This window comes from Thamnophis sirtalis, unplaced genomic scaffold (genome assembly GCF_051295495.1).
Source record: "Thamnophis sirtalis isolate CommonGarterSnake01/CBP01778 unplaced genomic scaffold, rThaSir2_p1.2 scaffold_9, whole genome shotgun sequence".
Taxonomy (NCBI): Eukaryota; Metazoa; Chordata; class Lepidosauria; order Squamata; family Natricidae; genus Thamnophis; species Thamnophis sirtalis.
The window spans coordinates 36,827,844-36,848,285 of record NW_028261389.1 but is presented as its reverse complement, the minus strand read 5'-3'; the positions used below and the strand labels follow the sequence as shown (position 1 = coordinate 36,848,285).

The 20,442-nt window shown below is 35.3% G+C and overlaps 1 protein-coding gene across 5 annotated transcripts in view; it reads right to left on the bottom strand.

Moving 5' to 3' along the window:
• NR2C1 (nuclear receptor subfamily 2 group C member 1) overlaps window positions 1–19,659 on the bottom strand; it is a 29,586-nt gene extending 9,927 nt beyond the window's left edge. Inside the window, exons 1-12 of one of the 5 annotated variants that reach the window (XM_087723343.1) lie at window positions 19,442–19,659; window positions 13,296–13,348; window positions 10,959–11,034; window positions 10,673–10,771; window positions 9,402–9,629; window positions 8,748–8,829; window positions 8,049–8,228; window positions 6,291–6,438; window positions 6,113–6,203; window positions 4,153–4,337; window positions 1,752–1,917; window positions 408–529 (exon numbers count right to left, since the gene is read on the bottom strand). In XM_087723343.1, the coding sequence (XP_087579469.1) occupies window positions 408–529; window positions 1,752–1,917; window positions 4,153–4,337; window positions 6,113–6,203; window positions 6,291–6,438; window positions 8,049–8,228; window positions 8,748–8,829; window positions 9,402–9,629; window positions 10,673–10,771; window positions 10,959–11,012 (1,355 nt within the window). In that variant the 5' untranslated portion in view covers window positions 11,013–11,034; window positions 13,296–13,348; window positions 19,442–19,659. Of the gene's footprint in view, window positions 1–407; window positions 530–1,751; window positions 1,918–4,152; window positions 4,338–6,112; window positions 6,204–6,290; window positions 6,439–8,048; window positions 8,229–8,747; window positions 8,830–9,401; window positions 9,630–10,672; window positions 10,772–10,958; window positions 11,035–13,295; window positions 13,349–18,522; window positions 19,200–19,441 lie in introns of those variants that run through there. The other 4 variants (XM_087723344.1, XM_087723348.1, XM_087723345.1 and 1 more) reach the window with 4 other exon arrangements.
• Window positions 19,660–20,442: the final 783 nt, after the last annotated feature.

Here is a 20,442-nt window from a genome sequence, read left to right as displayed (position 1 = left end):
ACCACAAGTACATCCTCATTGTCTGCTAACCATTATCAATAGGAGGTAATTATGAAAGTTGTGTAAAATAAGCGAAGTGTCTAGAATATTCTGGCCATAAAAGTTCACTGTGTCAAGAAAAGTTGAAGGAGAGATTGGAACTATTGGAAAAAATGCTTAGGATGACTTTAAGCAATGCCACTTACGCTTACACTCATCCCAGAAAAAGGTAGGATTTGCATAAAATGTTTGGCCAACTATAAATCTTTGGCTTGACCAGCTAAAAACTATAAATTTTTAATTATCCATGCACCATATCAACAATATTGTGATTATGTTAGAATTATCCAAGCTAAATATTTTTACATATGCCAAGAGAAATATTGCTTAGAAACTTGATTATCTAATTCAAGTTTTTCAGTACTTACCCTAAAGCTTGAAAGGAAGGAATAGAACGGGACCAGTGCATAGATAAGAAAAGCAATCTGGATGCCGATTCACAAATATAATGAACATTCAAATATTCAGGCATAGGTGAAGGCATGGTGAGCTGTCAGAAAATAATTTTAAAAATGAATGTCTGATAATTTGTATAGTAACAAGAATAAACTGTTCATTTGTGTGTCCATGTGTTTCAAAGCCCAGAAGAGTATCAACTATCAGAATTGGAACACTTTTTAATTAATACCAATATTCTCAATAATCTGTCTCAGAGAAATGAATTATAAAAATGTCATGTACATATTTAAATATAAATGTATTTCCTTCAATAAAACTATACTGATAATAAAGAATGGAACATTCAAAACAGTTTACAGAATAAACAATGTCCATGTAATCAGTTCCATTTCAATATCACTGTTAACTTAGCAAAGATAAAATTTTCTTTTTCGGCACAACAGATTTGGGGAGGGGTGTGTGTGTGTCCCAACCGCCAGACTAACTGGAAGGCTGCTAAGATATTTAGTCTTAGCAGCCTAGGCTCTTAACACTAGGCTGAGATATTAGAAGAATCCCAAATTAAGTCACATAATAGTGGGAGGTATGTTTTATGTTAAAAAGGCCCAAAACTAGTACATTGTACAAAAACCTGAACTTTGTTTACTAAAAAATATGTTGCACTGGTTTTGATATGTGAAATAATTTATTCTTTAGCAGCATATTATTAAAATGTATCATTAAACATGGTTGGAAAAATTAAAATAGCTACATCCTATATAAATTACTTAATACTGTTTTATTTATTTTCACATATAGTAAAATTAGTCTACAGACCTCTCATGGTGGGTATTTAGTATCTATATCTATCAGAATTTCTATTGAACTATTCTATTATGTTCATTTACTGCAAAAGCATCAATTCTCCTTACTGCTAAATGTTTTCTTTTGGTAGTCCTTGTTTAGTGACTGCCTTGTACAACAACTATTCATAGTTACAGTAGTGATAAAAAGTAACTTTGTCACAAGTCTCCCATTTATGACCTTTGGAGGTCTGTAAAGCAAACAAAAGATGAAGATCACAAGCACAGTAACAGTTTTATTTAGCGACTGCTTAGCTTAATGACCAAGCTGCCAGTTCCACTTGTGACTTTTAAATGAGGAGCATCTATATTGTTCAATTAAGCAATTGTATATATTCTCTAGAGCTCTCAGCCACTCAAATTGAACCCAAATATATTACTCAAATATTAAATGTATATAAACTCAAACTTTAAAATAATCCCTACAGAAGTTAAATAATAGAGTTATAAATAAATGCATATTTTAAGTACCCGGAAAGCTACATGAGCATCAGTAATTAGTGGGCCTTCTATTTCAACAATATTCATGCTTGCTTCTTCTCCAGCTAGATGTGCACTTGCTTCCATACTTTCTGCAGAACTCGGACATGGTGTACTTTCTCCTGGGTTTAATGCTTTTGCAAGAGTATCAAACGCCCTATAGATAATACATTGGATACTAAGATTAATCAACTACGAAAGGCACAAATATTTAAAAAAAATTATTGATCCAAAGAATACCAATTAAATTAAATTGTAAGAGGAAGAAAGAGAAATGAGATTCCAAATCCTGAATTTTGAAGACCAACCAGGCAGAACCTGAAATTGCAATTTATTTTTCGTACAAAGCACTGAGGCGTGAGCTACAAACACTAGTATCCTGTTAATTCATACAGTTCATTCTTAGTATCTAACATGTCTAGGATCTCAAAGCACACTCAGTCAATGTTAAAAAGAAAGCTGTTACATAATTTTGAGTATCAGCATATATTTAAGATACTCTAAGAAATTCTGGGTCACACCTCAAGGAAATTAGTTATCAGAATCAAAGATCAAATTCAATCTGTGATGCAAGGTTCTGTTTATTTTAATCTAGTTAAGTACAGTTTCCTAATCCAGACATAAATTGAAACTATTGTTAATTAACCTACAAAATGATGATTCAAGGCACTCTACAAAGAATGCCAAAATAAAGGAGAAAGTGGGCATAATACCCATGCATATATCTCCTGTTTGAAAATCAAGTAGCGAGCATAACCAGGAGAGTTTTTGCACACCTCCAGTTGTGAATAGCTGCAATCTTTCCTAGTTTCTGTAATCTTTCCTGGTTTCCCTGTGCTCAGTTACTCAAGACCTAGTCATCTCTCATCTGGATTACTGCATATCCATGAGGCGAAATCCATTCAGAAGTTTCAGCTGGTGAGAAAATTATTTGGGGCCCCATATTATATATCATATTTTTCGGAGTATAAGACACACACCTTTCCCTCAAAAAAGAGGCTGAAAATCTGGGTGCGACTTATATACTGAATACAGCATTTTTTGCCTCCCGAAACCCCATCCCTTCATCAAAATGGCTATGCATAGCTTTTAAGCGGCTTTCAGAGAGCTCCCGGGGAGGGCAGAAATGAGCAAAAAACAGGCTGATTTTTGCTCAATTTTGTCCCCCCAGGAACACTCTATAAACCTCCTAAAGTCTATTCACGCCCTTTTTGGAGGGGGGAACGGGCTCATTTTTGTGAAAAACGCATCGTTTTTGGGAGGTTTGCAGAGTGCAAAAACTTTTTTTTTAATTTGCCTCTTCAAAACCTTGGTGCATCATATACTCCGGTGCATCTTATACTCCGAAAAATATGGTACTTCTGCTCTGCAAATGTGACTGTCTACCAATCTGCTTCTGAGGGAAGATCAATGTGTTACGACCTTTAAAGCTCTTAATGGTGTAGGTCTAAGCTACCAGATAAACCTTAATGGTATAGGTTCAGGTTTACCTTTCCTGTCCTTGCCAGCAGAAGGGCCTATTGCAGGTCCTGTTGGTCATCTCTCTCCTATCCTTCCATAAGAGTCTGAAAACCTGCCTTTGCCGGTTGGCCTGAGGATCCAACAGAGGAGTTCCATGCTTGAGGTGGATGCTTGATGGCAGATTCTACCTCCCCTCTTTGCTCTCTGCTCTTCACTCATCCTTATTTTTGTTATTATATTGATATATTCTTACTGTTTTCTTTGTTTATTTTATTGTTTTATTATTTGTTTTGTTTTCATTCTTTTAATTTCTTTTTTTTTACAGGTAGTCCTTGATTTACAACCACAATTGAGCAATTTTGTTGCTAAGTTTTATCACCTTTCTTGCTAACGCTTATAAGTGAATTACTGCAGTTGTTAAGTTAGTAACACAGTTGTTAAGTGAATCTGGCTTCCCTATTGACCTTGTTTGTTAGGTTAGAAGGTTTGTTAGAAGTGACCCCAGGACACTGAAACCACCATAAATATGAGTCAGTGATCATTTGTTTGAATTTGATCACATGACCATGGGAATACTGCAATAATGTGTGTGATAAATTACTTTTTCCAATGCTGTTCTAAGTTTGAACAGTCACTGAACAAATTGTTATAAGTCAAGGATTACCTGTATTGTTGTAAGCCGGCTAAAATAGCCCCATGGCCAGATAAGCAGCAAATAAATTTAATAAATAAATAAATAAATTTCACTAATAAAACAAAGTGCATGTATTCTAACTAGGTATCTCTATGAAACTCTATTAAACACTTAGTTGACTGCTCCATGTGGTCTACTAAGATACCGTTGAACATTGAACATTATTCTTTTCATATTTCTTTAACATTCTGCTTTTCCTATGTTATGACAGAACATTTGGATATAATTACTCCTTACCTTGTAACATCAGCACTTGCATGTTCATCTTGCTGAAGCTCTGATAATGATGTATCTCCATTGCTTAAGTTTTCTATCATTGACAGATCCTCACTATTTTGAGATATATCTTTGGACTTACTTAGATTTGCTAATGAAGTTACAACATTGGCTAAAGTACTTAAATCTCCTTGACATGTTTCAACCTAAAGAGTGGGAAAAAGTCACTGTCATTATTGATAGGAATTATTCCTGACAATATTCCTGACATATTATTGAAGAATATTAGTTGGTAGTTTTATAAGGTGTTTGATTAATACATAAAATCACTGATACTAGTAAAATCATAACTAAAACTTATTGCTTAGCAATGTTTTTGACAGAAAGAGTTTTGTAGATACTAAGCTGGTTGAAATAGCTACAATCTTTATGTTAATAACCACTGAAATATTAGGTGGTACACAACTAACAATGACTACCAATTCTTTTACTTGCAGAAACAAGAATCCCAATAAATCTTGCCCTTAGATATCCATTTATTGCATGATATTGCAATCTAGGAATTTAAACACAGTCTCTGTCATGTAATAAAAGAGAAGTCATTTGTGTTTTGAATATAAAAGGGGAATTCTTGCATATCCAAACCTCCTCTCTATGACAACTTTATTTGCAGGAAGTACTTTTGTCTTTAACTGAATGTATATTTAATCCTTTTGTGATGACTAAAGATTCAATCAAACTATCCAAAGATTAGCATAAACACTGAGGTGATGATACAAGGAGGAGTTAAGCATTGAAGAGTAGGCCAAAATAAAGTATTTTAAAACAATGTACAAAAGGGGCATTTTAAGAGGAAAGGTACAAGCCTTTAAAAAAGGCACTCAAATGAAATCACTTTCTAATCACATTCAGAAATGTTCAATTTAACTTTATAGACATTAGATTATTGAAAACTGAGTAGTTTGACACCTAGTGAATTTTACCATCTTTGGGTATAAGAAATTTTAAACAGAGACTAAAGAATTTAAAATAATTATACAATTGGCAAAAAGCAAAAAATGGAAAGGATTTGGATTTAAGAAAGTTTTAAACAGATTGGGAGACCAATTTTGGGGGGAATATTAATTATTTTTGCTGTAAGAGTTGAAAAACAAGAATATAATTAAGTAATATACTTATGGGAAACAACTCAAATGGATCTAAATCTGTATTAGAAATGAGACTTGATGAACAATGCAAATGGACATTACAGGGAATTAAAGGATCAATCAGAAAAGAATTAAAATGGCTAAAAAGGGCCTTTTTGACAACTGGACTGAGATATTGCTAAGTAAAACTTCAGAAAAGGTTCAGATTTTAGTGGATACATTTGTAGAAGATGAGGAAAAAAATGAAAATACTTTTACCTGACATTACAGAATTTGAAGGCATAGAAGACAACAAATTTGAGATCACCAATATGGGACTATAAAAGACAAATCAGAAAAGGTTCTGGACATGGAACAGTTGTGACAAGAAATTCTGGGTGATGCATCTTTATTATTACAAAATAAAACATTGAAAACTCCTCTTGAATGCCAAAGATTAATGAAAGATCAAAATCTATGTTGCCATTGGAATGATTTAAAGGTTAAGATTATGAAGAACCAAAAAGAGAGAATATAAATTTGGATTAATCAGGGAAAATTTAATTGTTTGATATTTATGGTAACTCCTAATGACTTTTTTCCGAACAAAGACTGAAAAGATGGCAATTCTCTAATTGCATATAAATAAAAATTAGGCTAAGGGGAGAAGATTTTTTTCCGCCTTCATCTGCAGGTGTATTTTCTTTCATCCACCAGATTTTTTTAATTTGTACTTTAAAAGAGGGTAGAATGTTATTACATTAGCTTAATGGATTGTATGATAAAACTTGGAAGCTACTTCGTTAATATTATAATTGCATAATATTATAAAGATCATTTATTTTATCCAATACCTTATCTGCAGTCATCAGTACTGCAGGTTCAGTCTTTAATCCAGACTGATGAATATTAACAAACATTCCAGACTCCAACATGCCTGTTGATCTGAAATGAAAGAACAAAAGCATTGCTTCATGGTTTTAGAAAGGTCTCAATGTCAAAGTGATTGAAACTAGATTAATATTTGCATACCTTGCTGTTTCGCTATCTGTTACAAAAGTGGGAGTTGCTGTAAGTGGGCTTCGCAAATCTTTTCGAATATAAATCTTTTCTGTAGAAGCTGCACAATTTGAAGATTTTTCTCGTGATGCTTCAACAGGTTTTCTTTCACACTGTACAGCTACAAAGAATGGTGGAATTATCAAAATCAATTCAATATTCAACCACATTTAGCTTTAGCTTTTAGAAACCAGTTTTGGATTTTTAGTTACTTTGTCAACCTGACAGTTTTAAATGTAATTGCTTCTTGTATTAAATCTAACCAATTTCTTTTGAAACAACCTCAGATATTATTGATGATTAACTTATGGTTTGAAATTTGGTATACAAAATAGCATACCATCATTTCTTTCATATGTAATTTCTAATAGAATTAATTAGTATCTATTTATATAAATGTATGAAGGTTTTCAAAATTTATATGATCGTAAGATCAGAATTCATGCAGGGGAAACAGGAGGTTAGGAATAAGAAGATCATAACTTTATAGCAGTTTTCTAATCATTTTATTACTGAAACGTTTCCAATGTTGTATTCATATCAATGCATAGTTATGCAAAACCTAAATAAGCACATTTATTGTTATGTAACCATATATTTCATAAGAAAATATTAGTTTGCTAACATTTCTGCAACAGTAATTTCCAATCTTATAATGTCTCTGGAATATTTGAAGATATTCATTCAACTAATTTGTCTCAAGTTTGTATTTGTTATTTCTGGAAAAATAGTGAGCCCAAAGGGCTTAGCAAAGACTAATAATAGGTTTATTTATTGTATAAGTGTGTCAGTTTGTACAGCAAGCTCAATCCTCTCATTTGGTTGTATGTTTTAAAGCAATTACAATATATTTCATATATCTGATAAACTTTCAAGGAAATAGCTACTTATTTTATTGAGAATCTCCAGAAAGCTCCTAAGGAATCTTGTGGTTTGTTCAAACAGAATTTGCTTCCTGATGCCACTGATTTGAGCTTCAGAGAAAGGTCTCTTTCAACCCAAGTAAACAAATGAGTTGTTTTCCATAGATGTCAATATGTACAGTTCTCTATTTTATAATGGTGGAAAAGACTGGGACTTGCAAAATCTAAAATTTTCTTACAACTTTAAGATATACTGCAAGTCTCTTTATCAATATTATATATGCACACATATAAGAATTCTAACATACAGGTAGTCCTTGACTTACAACAGCTTATTTAGTGATGGTTAAAAGTTACATCACTGAAAAAAGTGACATGACCATTTTTCACATTTACGACCATTGCAGCATCCTTATGGTCATGTGGTCAAAATTCAGACATTTGGCAACTGATTCACATTTATAAAAGGTGCAATGTCCCAGAATCATGTGAACTCCTTTTGTGACCTTCTGAGAAGCATAGTCAATGGAGAAGCCAGATTCACTTAACAACAAAGTTATTAATTTAACAATTGCACTGATTTATTTAACAACTGTGGCAAGAAAGGTTGTAAAATGGGGAAAGATTCACTTAATAAACGTCTCATTTAGCAACATAAATTTTATGCTCAATTGTGATCATAAGTCAAGAACTACCTGTATAAGAATCCTAAGAAAAAAGATTGTTCCAAAAATAATTTAGGTTTCACAGCGTAAGTGGCATTTTCTTTCTAAACTTTTAATTTATTATTTACCAAAATAAATGTATCATGCAAGAACGGTGCAAAAAACAATACAGCATTACATGAGTTTATGTCTTTCGAACTTACACTCTTGTTTCATTCCAAATGCAATACATCTCTGCAACCTACAGTATTGACATCTGTTTCTATGATGCTTGTTAATCACACAGTCTCTTGTTCCCCGACATGAATACACTAAATTCTTCCGTATACTTCTTTTAAAGAATCCTTTGCAACCTTCACAGGTCACTGCTCCATAATGGCGTCCTGATTTCATAACAAAATGTATTAATTTTACTCTAAGTTTGCTTCTGTTTATCAAATACATACTAACAAATGTACTGTTCTCAGAACTGCTGAATGCTCAAAATGTTCTCAAAATACAAAATGTTTTATGCTTAAAATGAGATAAATGTTGCCATTGAGAAAAGAATGCAGACTTATGGAATATAGACATTTCTATATTTCTATCATATGCTCATCAGAGATGCTCATGTCAACTGCATGGAAATATAAATGGTCATGCTCAAAGAATTGTGCTACTTATCACATATAAGTGCTATTCAAAATGTGTCATTTAAAGCAGAATTAATTCATGCTTTCAACAATTTGATTTTTCCTTTCTGTTGTGACAAATTGTTTTTAATAGCTCATAGCTTTAATGCAATCCCTTTTATGCAATGTTTAAGTGTATTACTCATAAAAGAAAAAGAAAATTAAGTTAAATGCTTCATAAGATGAACATAGGTTAAAAAGTCTTCCAATTCATTCTGCATAGTGATTTACCTGAAGCCTTGTCTCCACAAACAACACATAGATCAAATACTTTATTTAGGTTTTGATCTGTTGAAGAATTGTCTGTCAAAATCTGGAAAAAAAATTACAATGTAATACATCTTGTTTTCACTAACTTCTTTTCTTAAAGTCATATCAATAGACAAATTCCCCAAAACAAAGGAGGGTAAGCATATTTCAAAGGAGTACATATTTGGTAATATTTCAGAAATTATTATAGTTTTACCTATAATTGTGCACTGGTAAAAACTGAACAGGAAATATAAAAATAATTATGATTAAAGGCATATGAATCATTCTTTAATTTGATTTTTCTATTTTACGGTGTTTCAGAATCTATTCAAATTGTATTTACTTTAGAAAATTAAGACTTAATTTAAGATGCAGAATATCTAGAATATTTATAAATATAGTTTTATTATAATTTTTCTAAATTCATGACTATTTATTCATGAGAATAAAACTATTCACTGGACTACATTGTTCATTATCTAATTTATATCAAAGAACTCAGCACTTGCATATTTCTCTTATCTCAAGTTGCTATATGTTGATAGCATGAAAATGCTTAGCATAACTACTGGAAACAAGGCTTTCATTTTTAAAAGTTGTATGAATAAGCTATCATAAAATAGGACACCATACCTGAAAGTGCTGTGCCGATATATCTGGGGATGTAAAAAACAGTTGGCCTCCTGCAGCATCGGGAGTTGTCAGAAACACCTTTCCTGGTGTAGCATCTTGTCTTGCAAGGATCACTTTACTTGGGGTAGAACCATCATGATTTGTTAAAATGAACTGCTTGCTTGTTGCAGTCTGATCGAGTGCTGTCACAATCTGAATTTTCTGCCCTGTCTGTTGATCTGTAACAATCTGGTGACATATTTACTTCAACTTATTATTGTGGTTTATTATAAAAAAAAGTTTTTACAAGATGTGATCTAAGAAAGCTGTGATATTATCAAGTTTGACTGACAAAATGAATCTGCTTTCAGGCGGTGAGTATGTATAGTATTCCATGAATTAGTATTCCATTAAGGACAACAATATTTTAACCGTAAACATTGTGCCCAGATAACTCTCAAAATTCTTGTCTGTGGAAAATTACTCAATGGAATATATTTTATAGTTTAGTTCTCAATTTACCAATAATTTTAAAAAATCTATACTTGGTGGCTTGAAAAGAATTTTAAAACATTTTATTAAAGAAATAATAGAAATCAAAACCCTAAAAAAATGTGCACATATTGGAATAGATTCAGTTCTTTTCAAGGTAAGAATTTATTCCTGAAAACGTACAATAGGAAAAATACTAGACAGGCATCCATCCGTCTTTCTCAGTCAGTATGTTGGATAAAAATTATTATCAAACACATCTGAACAACATTAGATGAGAAGGCTTATCTAATGCCTTAATGATATATCATTCCTTTTATACTACTGTAGGTATGTAGTATAAAGTACATCCCTTCCCTCTATTTCTGCATTCAGAAGGTGATCTTTTCTCCATAAGAACACATGGGAGCTTTCACAGTTGCTTGTGTTTTTCTGGAAAATACTTTTAACTGGAAATGAAAGAAATCAATATTCTGACTGTTTTTTTCTGACTTGTTCCTTGGCTTGAAGAATTAAGAGATACACAAATCCGAAGGACAGAGCAATGGTTTGTAACTCACCCTCTTTCTAATACTGAAAATATTGGCAGCTTTCCTTTTACAGAATGTTTCTTTTAAAAGATATGATCATATTATGTAATAAAATAAGGCATGTTATGTTGTATTCTAGATATTTCCACTTTATTATTTTTTCTGCATATTTTTCTAGGGCTTTAAAATCATCCTATTGTACACCTGATGTTTAGATACCAAAATATTTTTCAATTATTTAATTAAGTACAAAAAGAGACAGATTTTTACCTGTATCCGCTGTGGTAAGGAAAGTCCTACATCAGCAGGAACAATCTGAATTCTTTGTGGTGTTCCGTCCATTAATGTCTGTGTAACAGATCCTTGGGACTGTGTGATCAACAAAAAAAAAAGGTGAAAGTTGTGTTCTTTATTGGAAGTAAACTCTTCTAGCACCGGATAAAGTTATTTGCTTTGTACTCAAGAGGTCTATAAAATTCTAGTGTTGGATAATGACCTGCTAGAAAATTTCTATATATTCCTTATTATTATAAAACTTTTTTAAAAATGTAAATACCTCCCCCATTTGTTGTTCCATAATTTGATGGGCCAATTCCTCAATAGTTGCCATGATTCTGAATCATCAGTATTCCCTGTTAAAGAGATATTTTCCTTTTAAAAAATTACAATACAAATAATGAACAATTTGGGTAAGAGAAGTAGTTGACCTCATGTTACTTTCTTTAATTTCCCTCTTTTTTGCAGAGAAAAATGAGTACCCTTCTCGTCTATTCCATGTAGGTTCATGACATTAGCATTTCCTGCTTATGCAAAAAAAAAGAACAGCCTTCTTCTGGCAACCACAATTGGTACCAGTAATTGATCATAAAGTGAAGCAGTCACTAAGTGAAACCATGGCAGCCTTTATAATCTTAATTCAGTTTTCCTTTACTGAAAGTCTTAAATGCAAGAATTGGACATAAAGGTATTTTTCATCACCTTCATTGCAATCTTAGCCGAAAATCATATAATAGCGACTGGCTGCACCACCTGACAACCCTAGCCCAGGACCGAAAACAGTGGCGTCAAATTTCCATGGAAGTCGCCTATACCCACGATGGGTGAAGAGGCGTCAAGTACAAGTACATTGCAAACAGTTGCTAAACAAGGTATAACTGCAAGCAAAGCAGTCACTAAATGAGGATTACTTCTATTGTTCTACATTCCCAATTGCGTATTCACCCAACATACTCTATTAAAAGAACAGATAAGGAAAATATCATGTTATATGGCTATATTTAAAAAAATGGACTTGACTGTATACATAATTACAAAGTTTTATTTAAGGCATCTTTTAAAATTTCATTTTGAACAAATATCTATCAATTATAGAAGTGTATATTTCCTTAATAATTAAGTATTAATTTCAAAGCCAGCATAATTTCTAAAAAATTCCCCTTAAAAAAACATACCATGTTTCCCAGAAAATAAGACAGGGTCTTATTTTCTTTTGACACCCCCCCCCCCGAAATAAGCACTTGGCCTTATTTTCTGGGAGGTCTTATTATTTTTGAGGTGCAGGAGGTGGTGAGCCTAGTCACCTCATGGCTGCTGCTGTGTTACAATATTTTCGAGGAGGGCTTATTTTCAGGGGAAGGCTCATTTTAGTGCATACACTCAAAAGCCCGATTGGGCTTATTGTCTGGGGAGGTCTTATTTTCAGGGAAACAGGGCACCTTCTAGGATAATGTTTTTAGAAGCAAAAATTTGTATAAGAAAATATCTAAATAGCAATCATAATAATAAATCTAGGTAAACAGGAAAACAGTTTTTCCCCATCTAAACTGAAGCCATAAAAGGCTAGACTGGTGTTTTTCGCAGATCTTATTCTGGCATTAACTACAAAGACAATATAAATTTTATCTGAAATACATGCTTGATTTTACTACACACAGTCTTTGACTTATGACAATTGGGATCTAAATCTTGGTTGCTGAATGAAGTAAGCAAGATGCCCACATGAATTATTTGCTCAACAACCGTAATGCTGGCACTCCTGGTTGAGGTCATTAAGTGATCCAGGGTGGTTAAGTGGACTGAGTGAAAGAGCAGCCTGCCAGAGTATTTTGGCTTCCCTCCATGCATGGAATAGAACTTTAAGATTTGAGTTCCGTTTTTGCAACCTAGTGAAAGTCAGCTTCCTTCTGTGCATAAAGAAAATGTCTTTGCCAGGTCGCAGGAACGGAACTTGGAGTTCCAGCATCCAGGATCCATTTCTGGAGTCCAGTGAAGGAATTCAGCTCCCCTTGGCAGGCAGCTCTTTCAACCAGTCCCAGAGATAAGAAGAAATCTTCTTGGCAGGCAACTGCAGCATGCAATCTTTCCTGTCGGCCTCCCCACTGACTTCTGGAGAAGCAGATAGAGACAATTACAAATGTCAATCACATAATTTCAAGGAACTTGGCAACTGGTTGTAAGTGCAAACAAGTTGCCAAATGCCCCCAAAGCATTGTGACCATGAGGGGAATGTTTTATGAGAGCTGTAATTACTTAATGGACCATAAAGTACCCTTTCCAAGACCATTATAACTCTGAATGGTTAAACAACAGGTCATGACTCCCTTTATATAATTCTTTTTTAAAAAAAAAAACTACTTATTTCTTTTCATTTTTAATATAATTCTAATTTTTGTATTAGATTGAACTGTTATAACTATATCCTTCCTAAATGATTAATCCACACTAGAAGGAAGGCTTTATGTATTTAAATACCTAAATGTTATTTATGAATACACTGATGTCAGGTGTTTAATTTTTCTTGTTTGTATTATTTTTCAAATTTTTATTTTATTAATGGTTCCTGTTAAGTTGAATGATGAAATATAAATAAACAGAAATCAAGCATTCTTCTTACCATATGTATGTTATACTTCAGTTCCTGTAGTCATAATCATTATTTGAAGACTCCTGTGAGTTTATAAAAAGAAATATAATTCATTATAAAGCATTATGAAATCAAAAAATGGACTTATAGAAGGATTTTCAATCAATGCAAGAATTAGCCAAATACCAAGCACATATATTTTATTAAAATTTAATTATTTGCAGTGAAAATTGCCGGTGACTTTTTAATATTTTTAATTGATTATGACTATTTATGCACACATTCATGAATAGATTGTATCGAGATCTGGATTCTAAAGGGAAAGGTGATTTGGAATGCATACTCATCATACCTGTCAGCACCTCCTTAGAGTAGATGCATTTTCATCAAATTTGTGTAACAGTAATTGTGTAAATCAGAAAAGGAATTGCTGATAGTGCCTATACATAGGAAGCGCAATGGCTGTCCAATGCTAGGCTATCATCCAGTTTTCTAACATTTGACTGAAAAGTATACTACATGGCAAACTCAGCATTAATTAACAGCATTAATTGGATCCAAAGAAGCAGGATTCAGGAGAACCAAGTCTCATCCACTGATTAGCATTTTCCCATGCTAATTATGAAGAACAACATCATACTAATTCCATGCAGCTATTCAGACCCCCTGTCCTCTCTCCAGCAATATCCACTCAGCAGGTTATGAATCAGGGATGTATATTTGTCCCAATTTCATTCAACTCCTCTATATTAGGCAAATTATCAAAAAAGAAACACCATCTACTACAATGGACAATAAAAAATTCTTGGCCCTTAATTGGTTATGATAAAATTCTATTGGAAGTATAAACATAAGTTTCTTGACCTAATTTACAAAAAGACCTAAGCTTTACTTCAAAAATCTAAAACTTAGGAATGTAGGAAGACCACTGTCAAAGATCAAATACCTTACCAGCATTTTTGTGCCTAGATGCAGATGAGTCTGTACATTAACTAGACCAGGGGTGGGTTTCTCGCCCCGTTCCAACTGGTTCGGTTGGAATGAGGCCGGCAGCGTCCTCGCGCATGCACGCGGCGCGCGTGTGCACGCACGCGGCGCGCGCATGCATACTAGCATCTGCGTGATGCTCCAGCTGCTCCTGGAGGATCGCGCAGGCGCTGTATGCGTTCTGCGCATGCGTGGAAGCGCAGAATTCGTAAAAACTGGGTAAGGAGCGGGCGCGGGTGTGTGGGCGCGCGCGGGCGCGGGGGGGGGGGGGCTTCGCCATTCCCGGAAGTTACTTACTTCCGGGTTCGGTGACCAACCGGATCGCAGGGACCGGTGCGAACCGGTTGAAACCCACCCCTGAGCTAGACTCAATGTTTCATCTGCATCTTTTCCAGAAGGGTATGAAATGGCATACCAATACAATAACATCCATGCACATAGAAGAAATTGAATGAATGCCATGTCTATGTCACCCTTTTATTCAAACTGGCCTTAAAGACTCAATTTCACTTCTTTTAACAAGAGACAGGTAATATATAGACACTAATCTTTTGCTGTTGATTCTTCCAAGCAAGATGATCTTCATGATTCTTAACAACACACTATATGTCCAAAATATTTAAGCTTTACTTTTTTATTAGCATTTTCATCTATTTTTCTCCATATAGTATTGGCTATTTTATTCTTACACTCTATAACAGTGATGGCAAACTGTTTTTTGGCTCGCATGTCAAAAGCGCGCAGGGGGGTGCCATGGGTGTGCCATACATGCGCATGCTTCCTCCCTCTGCGTCCTTGAAGCCTCCGGAGCACGAAAAACCAGCCCTACGGGCCAACCGGAAGTTCAGGAACAGATTTCTTGTTTGCTCATAAGACCGTTTTTCACCCTCCGGAGCCTTCAGGAAAGCCTCCGGAGGGCAAAAAAATGGCCTCAAAAGAAGGCTGAAGTCAGCTGGCAGGGCAACACCTTGCATGCCCTGACAAATGGCTCCGCGTGCCACCTGTGGTACGCATGCCATAGGTTCGCCATCACAACTCTATAAAGTTCTCAATGAATTTCTTGAGCACCACAATTCAAAGGTATCCATTTTTCTTCATTCATCTTTTTGAATGATGTTGTCAAAGCCATATTTTACAACTCAAAAAATTATGATCTTGTCAATATTGCTCTAACTTTCTTGAGAATGTTATGTCTCTGCATATATATGTAGTTGTCAACTTAAAGTAGTTTATTTAATGAATGTTCAAAATTATAATGGCACTAAAAAAAGGTGACTTATGACCACTTTTCACATTTACAACCATTGCAGCTTTCCCTGGTCACATAATCAAAATTCAGATATTTGGCAACTGGTTCATATTTATGAGTTGCTTTTGTCCTGGTGTCACGCAATCACCTTTTGCAATCCTCTGACAAACAAAGTCAATGGGGATTCACTTAACAAATGTGTTACTAACTTAATAACTGTAGTGATTCACTTAACAACTGTGGCAAGAAAGGTCATAACATGGGGCAAAACTCACTCAACAACTTTCTTGCTTAGCATCAGAAATTTTGGGCTCAATTGTATTGTAAGTCAAGAACTACCTATATTGTCTACATATGGTTATTCATTAACCTCATATCCTGGGCTTGTATTTCCATGTAGGCTTTGGATGTATGCGACTGCATAAACACAGACTAAATTTGTACATCGTAATTTTGTACCGATAGTGCTCAACCTCAAAATTGGGAATTTTTTTTCCCCCTTCCAGTGAAATGCCTGGTTTTAAATGCTCTTGTCACCTTGCTATTCAAGGAACACGCAGGAGCCTTCTCCAACTCCACAGCTCAAACAAGTTATTTTCCTCCTTTAATAGTTTTTTTATGGTCCAAAAACTAATGTATCAATACAGTAATAATGCATTACAATAGTAAAGGTAGCTAACACTCATCATTCCCCAAATGCTTCCTAAAAAAGTTGTTTTTACTATTTTTCAGAAGATCGTTATGAGCAGTGATCTGACAGTGATATATTGATAATGATACACCATTGAAAAATGTATTGAAATGCATATGTCAGTTTAACACACAGAAGGCAATCTTAAAAAGAATAGAAGCCAAATTTACACAGGATTGGAAGATGAAAACCAGCACTCTGAATTGCACTTAGAAATTTATGAATAACCAGCTTCACAGCAGTCAATGTTAATTGCAGCTTTTTGGTGGTCTTAAAAGGCAGACCTTTACAGTATCTTCATTTTATGGGAAATAGGTAACCATGTGACTACAAAAAAAAAGCCAAGTCACATTGTATTACAAAATCTTTAGATACTGCTGAATTATTGTTGAAATTAATTTTTCACCATTAGCTATGCAGATTAAAGTTGCTAATAGTTATTCCATAATACCCTAAGCATCACAGACACCTTAATCCTGTTATAGCTTCTTATGTTTCTATTTTTGGCAAATGTACAAATCACATCTAAAAATTACTTGTAAGCACTTTAATCATTTTAATTTCTGCAATGTTCAGTTGAAAGGGCTAATTGATAACTGCTTGAAAACTAAATTTTCATATGGGTGTTTCATCCATCCTCACTTTTTTTAATAATAAGAACAGCAAAAATTAACACATAAACTTTTTAAAAAACAAGCAACAGAAAAATTTATTAATCTTCAATAACATCTTTGCAATAGTATAATTGATCCTATCCAGCAGAATTTCCTTTTTGAGATAATAATCGCTTTTTAAATTTGGAGACAATAAGTTTAACTAAGAATTATAAGTTTCAAAAATCACATTAGTTCACTATGATTTTTGAAGTTTATAAAATTGAATTTTAAAATGTATATCAGAAATATAATACTCACACTACAAATATATAATACAAAGTCTGTACATATGGATATTTTGAACATAGATTACTCATAAAATGCAGAAATGGCTACAATTTTAGTATAATCATATGCTAAATAAGTAGGTTTCAGATTATCAAAGTGATATTTGTGATCATTTTGCACACTTTCCCATAATTAATTTATTTAACTATTAAACTAGATTGAAGGGTTCTATATAGTAATGCTTGCTTACATGCAGAACTATCAAATATATATTTTGTGCATTTTAAGAATCTACATTATTTTTCAAAGCATTAAAACCAAATTCTGGGAAAATAGAAAAGAACAGTAAGTACTGTTTCTGATTTCTAATGATAGTTTTTAAATACATGGCAATTACTATCAAACACCATAAAGCCAATTTCAATAAGAACAGAATAGAAAGGTTATCTCTGAATAATCTGTACGATATACAATTGTAGGCACATTGCATAGTGGAAATACTGTAATTTTTATTGCTAACATTATCAGTTGTAATATGTGAACAATTTTTATACCACAATTTTTAAGAAAACTCAATGGCTGTTTTAACACAATTAAAAATACACAAAGAATAAGCAAATAGATGCAAAACTAAAGAAAGGAAGAGAAATAGTTCCAGTCAAACAAGCAATCTAAGATATGCATGTTAAGAATAAGTAACAGAATGGGCAAGGAAACACTTTTAGTGTCATTTTCAAAGAAAACCTGATATGTATCTCTTTTATTGAATCAAAATACAACACCCCAGACGTCAAAGCCAGATATTTTTTGATGTCACTAATGAGAAGTATTCTGGCCACCAGGAGGCAGTGTGTATGTAGTTTGATTATGGTTGGGACTCACTAGGTATATATGGGTTTATCAGGAATTGAATTTGCAGGCAATTGCACTTTAGAAGACTATGTATTGCCTCAAAATAAAGTCAGCAGAACAGCATTGTACCGTTCAGCAACCTTTAAAAAAACCCAAAATAAAAACTCCATCACTATTTTTGTTGCCCACCCCACCAAATATATTGTCGAGTGCCTCCAACATCTCCAGGTCCATCAATTCCAATTCTGCTGACACACTGCTAGCCTCTAATGACCTGATCAGCATGCCAGGTATTCCTTTTTAACTAATAATTATTTTTAATTCATCAACGTGACCCTTGTACAATTCATTAGCTATAAGGAGCTACTCAATCCCAGTGGTGAATGCTATTACAGGGAGGGATGAGAGTCATTAGAGGGCATGACATAATGTAACATCTGCACTATCTCTGGGAAGTGCAGAAAAGAAAAAAGTGGACTGTATATACCATGCTAAAAAAAAAGGGAAAATAATTAGTACAGTATTTTCTAAAGCAGAAACAGGCAACCAGGTACTTTGCTACATTAGTTATGGACGACAGCTTCAAATCCTTACCAAAGATTAGTGCAGAGTAAATTCTCATTAGCCTGAGAATTTAATTAAATCATAGTTAAAGTGTTTTGCGCGAATTATGATCCCACATAAAAATAGAGGAATGGAGGAATGAATCAGAAAATAATGTTTTATACCCTTACTCAAAATTATGGTTTAAAAGAACTAGAAAATTAAGCTTAATCTTTTAAAATCAAGAACAGAGGTTACCATCCCTTCTACATAATGCACTCTATAGACTGAGTGTAATTCTTGCACTCGGAGAGAGGAGTTACATAACTGTGTGTAAAATCAACATATCAGGAAAAACCAGGAAAGGGGTCAGTGACATCGAAGGTGCCAAGGCTTTGCAGTTGCCATTGTGTCCACTAACGTTCAATCATACAGGAAGGGATTAGCCTAGACAGCCCACTTCCTCTGGAGTTTTGAGTAACAGGCCTCAAATACTGAGGCCACCCGAGGAGCCGTCCGTCAACCAGTCGGAGGGAGGCTCCAAGCCCGCTGTCACTCGCCGACACAAAATGGCTGCTGCGGGGCCAGGCTGCAACGCTCCGAAGCCTTTCCACACCACAGCAAAGCGGCAGCCTAAGTAGCGACAGGGCCGACTCCAACGCCATCGCCTTCCCATAAACCTGAGGGCGAGGGCCATAATGAAGGCTAGGATCCGGGGAGGGGAGATGCAAGCCTTTCCTGTGGGTGAAAGGTCAGAGGGGCGGCGGCGGCGGCACCAAGAGGAACTACTTCTACCGCCCAGCCCATGCATAACGGCATCCTGCCACCACAGGGCACGGAAGAGGCCGCAATTAAGCAACACCACGACGACGCCTCGCCAGCCGAGATACGAAGGAGGGGAAGGCCTCTCTGAGCTGGGCTACCACCGGCGGCGCTTCGGCTCCCTATCCCCGTCCTCTCCTCCTCTTACCTGTCAGGCGCAGCTGTAGCTCTCCGGGGTTTAATTTGTCGGTGGCGGCTCCGGATCTAGGAGGTCAGAGTTCGTGACCCCGCCTTCTACGTTCGGTCCTGTCCCGTCGTGTGGCGTGGCGTAACGTTCTGTTCCCCCTCCCCCTCCGCAGTGAGCCTCCGCCGCCCGCAGAACGGCTGCGCATGCGCAAAGGCAGCCCGTAGCGAGGGAAGAACGAACGTCACCGGCGAGGAAATGGAAGGAAGGGATACTTTTGCCTTTGGTAGCCGTAACAATGAGGGGAGGGGAAACAACACGAGAACTAGCTAAACATTTTCTGCGCGTGCTCGCGGGTTTTCCTGTCAATCAGGGTTATGTGGAGAGAGCTCTGGAAATTCCCGTTCAGTGTTCCGGGCATTTTTCAGAGACGCATAGTAGGAAGATGTTTTATCGCTTGGAAGCCACCGGAGGACTTTTTCTAGACTTGGACAATTAGAAGGACTTGATGTAATTAATACTTAATGGATGGTCACCATTACTTTAGGCTTTACTGGGAAATCGAGGAAGCACTTTCCTTTGTTGCCAATATACACTCGGACCCGTATAAGTCCTTGGGGTCAAGTTTGGAAAGCATCTTTAATCTGACATGCTATTTATCATGCTTTAGAAAGTTGTTTTTGTCCTTTACCAGCGATCACTTTTTACTGTTGGAAGAAATGTCCTTCTGGGTTGGGCCCAAGTGGGGAAAAAGACACTGGAGACATGGAGGCTGCTTGGAAAGATGGTTTTAATGATGGACAGGACCGCATAGCTTGAGTCCTGAACAGAAAAGCTGATCACATGCTTCAATGTTGGTGGAGAAGAGAAGAGAAAGGGGGAAGAGAAGCTGAGACCCTAGTTTTATGCCCTCTCTGGCCTTTGATCTTGAGCTTGTATTCTGATTGGTTGTCAGACTCCCATGGGCCCATGCACGGGCAACTCTCTAGGCTGCGTTTTGAATCCAGGTTTTGTTGAGTTCTCAG